General features: G+C 36.1%; 1 protein-coding gene and 1 long non-coding RNA gene across 2 annotated transcripts; both read right to left on the reverse strand.

Moving 5' to 3' along the window:
- Nucleotides 1-729: 729 nt before the first annotated feature.
- Nucleotides 730-4,614, reverse strand: LOC129574872 (uncharacterized). The gene is made up of 2 exons (XR_008688739.1): nucleotides 4,263-4,614; nucleotides 730-1,321 (listed from the first exon to the last, which is right to left on the reverse strand). It is a non-coding gene; the product is annotated as an uncharacterized LOC129574872 (long non-coding RNA).
- A 367-nt stretch (nucleotides 4,615-4,981) lies between these two features.
- LOC129574873 (uncharacterized) lies at nucleotides 4,982-7,376 on the reverse strand. The gene is made up of 2 exons (XM_055457411.1): nucleotides 7,157-7,376; nucleotides 4,982-6,965 (listed from the first exon to the last, which is right to left on the reverse strand). Exon 2 carries the CDS (start codon nucleotides 6,898-6,900, stop codon nucleotides 5,380-5,382), a length of 1,521 nt encoding a protein of 506 aa, XP_055313386.1. The 5' UTR covers nucleotides 6,901-6,965; nucleotides 7,157-7,376; the 3' UTR covers nucleotides 4,982-5,379.
- Nucleotides 7,377-7,611: the final 235 nt, after the last annotated feature.

Below are 7,611 nucleotides of genomic sequence, written 5' to 3' on the forward strand. Positions count from 1 at the left end.
TAATCAATTATTACTAATCATTGTTTACACATTATTACATTACATTTCAGGCTATTGTGAAATTCGAATAAACTTTCAAAAATATTTTAAATTCTAAATTTGTTCAAGTTTCATTTTCTTTTTCGTTCATGATATGATTTTCATATGTAGTTACATATGTTTTTAAATTTTTTATGGCAATTTTGAACAAATTTGATGGATATGACTAAGAAATTCCAATTGGTCAAAGCAAAACGGCTTTTCTTTGTATTATTTGTTGAGTGGTTACACTAATTTAAATTTAAATCCTTCACATTAAACTTTTTCCAGTACAACTCATGTAATACTACTTACCTTTTATTCAAATAAAAACAAAAAGTAATGAAAAATTTCGTGGAATTTTGTACAAAATCAAAAATTATGAACAAACAATGTGTGCCGCGTAGTTTGTTTTGGTTTGATTTGGCAACTAAGCCAATGTATGTATGAATGCATATGCTTATATGACAGCGTTTGTCATACGTTGACGTGAGTCGGTGCGGCGTTGGTTGAATTGAATCGTGTTTGTGTATGTGTGCGATGGTCGAACGCATCAAAACCAAAACAAAAACTAATTCAAACTCAACGTTCACATTTGACGAAATCACTTTTTCACCACTGAAATCAGAAACGGCTCGCGAAATTTTTTATATTTCATGAATTCATGCAATAGCATGAACTAATACTTTTGGTTAATAAAACAAAACAATATTGAAAACTTTGCGTTTATTGTTCAAATTCACAATTACAAACTATGACATCAACATTGATATTAGGCATGTACTGCATCGATAGATATGTAAATATTTCAATCCAAAGTAAAACACAAAGTTTTTTTTTTGCTTTCTGCCGATGAAAGATCTTTGCTGTGATGTTAATGCGTTCATTCATTAGCTGTTATTTCTCCGCCGGCAGATTTCACTCGATGTGCGAGTGCGTAAGTACGTCACGGCATTCATGAATGCACAGTGTTTTCGACAGAGATGTTAAAACGTATTTTCGTCGCAAATATTCTCGGGGATCTGGTGGTGGCGTGGTTGACGACTCGGCAAACGTAGATTAAGAGCACCGCTTTGAATGTTGTTGTTGCTTTCAATGTTAGATGTCGTATTAGCCATAGGATATTTGGTAGTAAAGCGTAGTTACATTCTAAACCGAGTTCGAAACCCCCAGCATCATCTCCATGCAAAAGTTTACAATATTTTTTTTCCCAATTTTCGGTTTTTTTCTCTATCATTTTTTCGATGAGATTCGTCAAAAAATGAATGTTTTATGATTTTTCGAAAATGAGAATGATTGTTTTCTGTAAAAAACGGGGAAAAAGTTAAGTTTTAATTACTTCTCAGTTTCTTACAACGAAATTAGTTGAAATTTGGCGCTCTGAACAACAAAACAATGTTTGGCAGTTCAAAACGAGATTACATATCGGCAATTCCACACGAGATCAGAGAAGAGTTGTAATGTGGGGTCGCTGAATTGGCTGAAAACTGGCTTGGAGTTTTGTTTTCGATAGAAAATGAAGAAACCAAAATCTTGAGCCTGTAAGTGGCCCACATTTTCGATTTCATCCAGTGTAAATTTTCCGAAAAATTCGAAAAATCGAAAAAATGGGTTTGCGCCAACTGAAATCTAACTAAGAAGTTGTTAACACATTGCCAAACCACTGGTACCGTTAAAAAGGGAATCGATGGGGTTACAAAAACTGCCTAGTGACCCACTCCCTTTGACCCGTTGGGGCTCCCAAAAATGGGTTCAAATTATAAAAAGTGAAATATCTCAAATATATGTATGTTTTTTGTCGATTTTTTCGCGTTCAAAGATAGCTCATGTCACGCTGCTTCAGATAAGAAAATAAAATTCCGTGTAATAATAGGATTGAATTCGTGTAATTGACCTCGGCAGGTGAATCATATGTCATTTTTCACCGTTTTTGTGGGGAAAACGGTCAAAATGGCCTTCTACGACATTTTGATCTAAGAGAACTGCTATTTTTCGCCAAAATCCATGAAAATTTGACCTTTTGCACATCGGTTTACCTATAAATTTGGTCCGAAATCGACATTTCATCTAGAACAAGCGAATGGTTGAAATCTACATACAAAATCACATTTATGGCATAGAAAACTCACCTATAATGGAATGTCATGATTCTATTTGCACGTAATTTTAGACGATAAATCGATCTAAAGCTATCTTAACTCTGCCTGAAGGGCCTGAAAAATGGCCCTGTTCCAGAAGATGTTTTCAACTCGCAATACAAACACTTTTTTTGCTTCAAAAATGCCCTATTCTGCATTCAATCGTGAATGACTTTTATTTTTTTAGCGAAACCAATAAAAATATATCAATTTGCTAACAATTTTTGGCTCAATTCAGCGTTTTATATCTGAATGTTTGAATGTTTATTACGAATGATCTTTCTTTTGTTTATACAGTGAATATGTTTTGAGGCTATGAGAATCAGTCTTTCGACTATACAACATATGAAATTTTTCTTATGGTCTACGGTGGATATTAATTAATATAATTGTGAAAATTGGGATTGTGTTTGTGGAAAATCGATGAAAATCGATGAAAAACCACAATATGACTGAGTTTACTGGTTTTAAAAATTTTTTTGGTATGGTTTTTTTTTGTCTTTTTTTTCATATAAATAAATAAAATAAGAATAAAAATAAAAATATAATATTTGATGGGATTAGATCCCGGACTCTATGGAATAAGTATGACATTTGTTTACAATTTACATTAAATCTATTTCCCGAATCAGATTGTAATCTGATGATTGACAGTTTTCAATAAAGTTAATGTTTAATGTATCAATTACTTTATGGAAGGGGCAGATGCCCGTTATTTCTTCAAGCATTACAGTCGGCGTGCGTCGATGTAAATTAAAAATAGTTTTGATTATTTTATTTTGTAATATTTGAAATTTCTTTAAATGTGTGGTTGCTGCGGATGACCAAACTTGGCAACCGTAAGTTAGAATATGGCGGATGACGCACGTGTATATAAGTGTTTTGTTTGCAGTCGATAGATGGGAGTATGGTGCAAGTATGGAATATAGGGCACGGAAGCATTTATTGGCTCGGTCGATGCTGTTACCTATGCGATCGGTAAAAAGCAGCTTTGAATCGAATGTGACTCCGAGGTACTTCACCGCTCCGGTGAATTCGATAGTGTGTGGTCCATTTTTGAGTGTAGTAGATGGCTGACGTCTTCTTTTGTTGTCGAATGGGAATAGAATGGCCTGTGTTTTGGCTGTATTAATTTTTATTTTCCATTGATCAAAGTATTTTTGTAGTGACGAAAATGATTCATTCAGACGATTGATGATTGTTTTTGTTTGTTTGGCCGATGTGTACACCGCCGTATCGTCCGCATATAAGGCGGCCTGAGTGTTATTTGAAACCGGCAAATCAGCCACAAACAATGCGTATAGAATTGGGGAAATGCATGTACCCTGAGCTAAACCCGCCGGAATGTTAACTTCGTGCGATACACAGTTGTTCACATGAACAGCGAATTTTCTGTTGCGGATAAAGGCATTGATCATTTTAGTTAAATATAATGGAAGTTTCATTTTAATGAGCTTGTATATCAAACCGTCATGCCAAATTGAATCGAACGCTTTTTCTATATCTAAGCGTTTTATATCTAAAATCTTCATTTTGAGTGAATTTTTCAATGACAAAGTCGATTTGAGACCAAAATACAAGAAAATGGGTGTTTTATTGTTCACAGACCCCCATTATTTTCGAAAATAAATAGCAGTTTTCCAACATAAAAGTATCGAATTACGCAAATTTAAAGTACCTCCCCTACAAAATGACCGTTTTTCAGACCAATTTCTATATAAAACGCTGAATTGAGCCAAAAATGGTTAGCAAATTGGTATATTTTTAATTTGTTTCGCTAAAAAATAAGGGCCTAAGATTTTGGTTTTCTCATTTTCTATCGAAAACAAAACTCCAAGCCAATTTTCAGCCAATTCGGCGACCCCGCATTACAACTCTTCCCTGATTTCGTGTGGAATTGTCGATATATGTTATGTATGCCGTGCGCATGTGTGTAAATCCACAGCGAACGTATGTGTAATCGTTCTGTAAACAAATCTATGCGATTGTATGCACTGAAATCACTTTGTTTCGGTTTTTGAGTATTTAAAATTAAAACCAATGTTTCCGGTTTGAAATTATCATTTTAATCTCGATTATTCCATAATTTTCAGAAGGGATACTTACTCAGAGATGGTGTAGATGGAATTGTTGAAAAACAACGGACGCCATCTTGCATCTGGTAAAAGGATGTTAGAGTCACAATCAGAAGATACGTCCGACTGCTAGAAAATGTTGATTGAGACTGAAGCATCTGTGTATGTGCACATATCGCGTATGGGACATTCACAGCATTCGTCGCGTATACATGTGTGTACTGTGCATGTGGAGAAGCGGCGAAATGTGTGTGTATTCGTTTAGACATATGTTTCATTTTTAACAGATGCACAATTTCAAATGCCTTTATGAGAAAATCATAGTTACGCCCTTAAAATATACGAAAATTTAGAATTATTTCGCATTTTCATTGTAATTTTGGTTGAGATAGAAGAATTCTGATAGTTTGCTACCCAGATTTTTTATTATTTTTTTTTCTGATGAAAATAAAATATTCTGACTAAATATAGATTTTTATGTCCATTGTCAATTTGAATCCATTTCAAGTCTTCATCAAGTAAATAACTTTGCTAAGCTACACTGAAATTCAAGCTGACAATCGTTATTTCCATACCGTTTAGTTTTTTTACATACCTTTGTTTCCATTGAAAACTATCCAAACATCTTCTTTGAATCTATCGCACAGAAACATCGAAGTTTGGAATTTGAATGCCTCGTCCCAAAAATGAGCGAACAAAAACTCTCTACCCAACACATTGATTAGAGTTCAAATGAAACAACATGGTGAATTTCATGACAAAGGATTGCATTGTATTTTGAGTTTATGAATGTTTTATTTATATTCGTCATAAATGTATTGCCTGTGAACAAAATCAGTATTATTTTGAAGGCTCTTATTATTCAACTATATATTTGTCGAGTTTATTATTGAGTACACAAGTAGTTTCGAAAGAATGATTGAATTTGTTCATTCATTTGTGAATCGATGAAAATATGATACTTTTCTCTCTCTCTTGGAGAATAACAAAAACATATTCCTATATCCATGTCTTATCGGCTAATTTAACGTTCACACAAAAAAATTCAATGCGTAAATTGAGTACGTATCTTTACGTATAATACTGTCTACTTAAAATGGTTTTTTCTCTGTCAACAAAAAAATCATCAAAGTAAATAAATCTTGGGCTTAGTAACGGCCATACTTGTACTGCATGTATGAGTTATTTTCTGTTGATAGCTGTCTGGTGGTCAAGTACTCGGTGATCAATGGATTGGCAACGTGTTCTGTTTCAACGCGCATAACTTCAACCATATCGAAATCGCAGTTGACATCGTTCAATTTGCCGGTGAATTCGCATTCTTCTGATTTGAAGTAGATTTTCAGTTTGCGGGCTCCGTCCAGTTTTTGGCGAACCAAATTCAGTACATCAAAATTGAATCGATCGAACAGCTGCGAATTGTTGCGCAAATAAATTTTCTTCAGCGTTGGCGTATTTGCGGCATACATAAGCATGGCCTCTTGATAGCTCTTGAAATTTTGGCTGTTGACGCCCCAGTAAGCGAAAATCTCTTGGAGGCTCAATGCTTTTGACAGCAGGCTTGCATTCACCGCGATGTTCAGTTGCAATACTTTCAGCTGATCAAATGTGTTGATGGTTCGTGCGAAGTTGCCATCAATACCGATCTTTTCGAAATATAGACCTTCGATGTACGGTCCAAGCAGAATCAATTGATCCATTTTATTGGTGAGCGTGTGCCGAGTGAAGTCGGAAAACTTCAAATGCAATCGGTCGCAGAATCGTTGTTCGCACAAATCGTGTAAATCGTTGAAAATTGCCGGTATATCGGTGCGCATGACGTCAACGTACAGCTCATTGATGTGAATTTGTTCGTCCATCAGGCGACGGAGTGTGTTGCGTGACTTTGTGTACAACGAAAAGAAGCTGATGTTTGGATTGAGCTTCAACAATTGCTTTGCTTCAGCCACCGGCAATTCGGAGTTCGCATGCCATGCAAAGTATTCCAATTTCGGGTAGATTTGTTGCATCCAGTTGATTGTTGCATCGCCTGGTTTCTCCTCGAATTGCTGGCACAATGTCAACCGCTTCATGTCTGGGATGTGCTGTAACAGACACGCGTTGAGATCACCATACACTTTTGTATTCGAAACGGTAATCGATTCGACGCCATTCACCAATTTTGCCAGTGCCGGACGATGTGACATTCGTAAGCCACGAGCCCAGTTATCAATGCGCAGTATTTTGATCGGTGCCATTGTGTCGGTCTTCTTGAAGTGATATGCTTTGTTCACTTCTCGTAGAGTTGCCTTCTTTGCCAGCAATCGACCGAATGTCACATTTTCCATGCTCTTTGCGAAGCAACGGATGTATTCTTCTTCTTTTTGTGGCACCACCAAATCCCCATTTTCCGTGACATCCTTGATCGTCATGACCTTCGATTTGTGGCAACGCATGAATTGATTCGATGCCAATGTGTGCAGACGTCGGCATGTCTTTGACACGGCACAGAGATTGCTCAACGACAATTTCCCAAGAATTGTGTAAATGCAGTCATCATTGAGCGTCTCGAGAAACACTTTTTGCTTTCGCTTTGGCACCTCTGGCGTTTCTTTGTATTCGACTGGCACATCTTCCAATTCCTGAGCCGCCGCCTCCTCGAGCTTCATTCGTTTACGCTTTGGAGCCATTTGTCTGATGATTGATGTTGCTTTTGGAATGTGTATCGACGAATTGCACTGCGCAATTTCACAACCTAAAATAACGAAATGAATAAAACATCTGAATGCTAACGTGTTTCGATAGTTTTTTTTTCTTCACTACTTTTGTTATTCAATTGGTTTTTTTTTTTTATCAAACACAAAATTAACTTCATAATTTTCATCAAAATCACTTCACTAAAACTCGTAAATGAAATTAAAATCAAAAAGTCTATGTATCACTTACCTTTGAAATTTAAAAAAAAATGACAATTAACGCTTTGTTTGCTTTGGATTTTCGGTTCTAATTGCGTTCTTTTCGTAAACTCAAGGCGAAGCACCAACAACGACTGACGTTACATGGAAATACATGTAGATTCGCAGGGAGAAAACAGCAGCAAGTGATTCGGTGTAAGTGTGTTCGTACGTCAAAAACGCAGTAGAAATCCTCTAGTATCTCCACGCTGTCGTTGCGACGAATACACTCGAGATGCTGGTGAGTATTTGTTTGCGTTAACCGTACATCGTCTTTGTGTGCGTCAAGTCCGCAACATTGATGTTGATTGGGAAAAAAAACTTCGTTTGAATAATCTTTTGCGTATTTGATTCCAATGAAACTTATACCGGCATTGCCGATGTATTTGTAGCGTACATGCTGACGACGTAGACTGTGCGCTGTGTATAAACTTTGATTCTGTTGCT

This window comes from Sitodiplosis mosellana, unplaced genomic scaffold (assembly GCF_009176505.1).
Source record: "Sitodiplosis mosellana isolate CC-2019 unplaced genomic scaffold, AAFC_SMos_1.0 Smas_scaffold_6165, whole genome shotgun sequence".
NCBI classification, from domain to species: Eukaryota; Metazoa; Arthropoda; class Insecta; order Diptera; family Cecidomyiidae; genus Sitodiplosis; species Sitodiplosis mosellana.

What these genes read in the sequence shown, in the direction of transcription:
- LOC129574873 (XM_055457411.1), bottom strand. Translation starts at nt 6,900, where the DNA reads ATGGCTCCAAAGCGTAAACGAATGAAGCTCGAGGAGGCGGCGGCTCAG.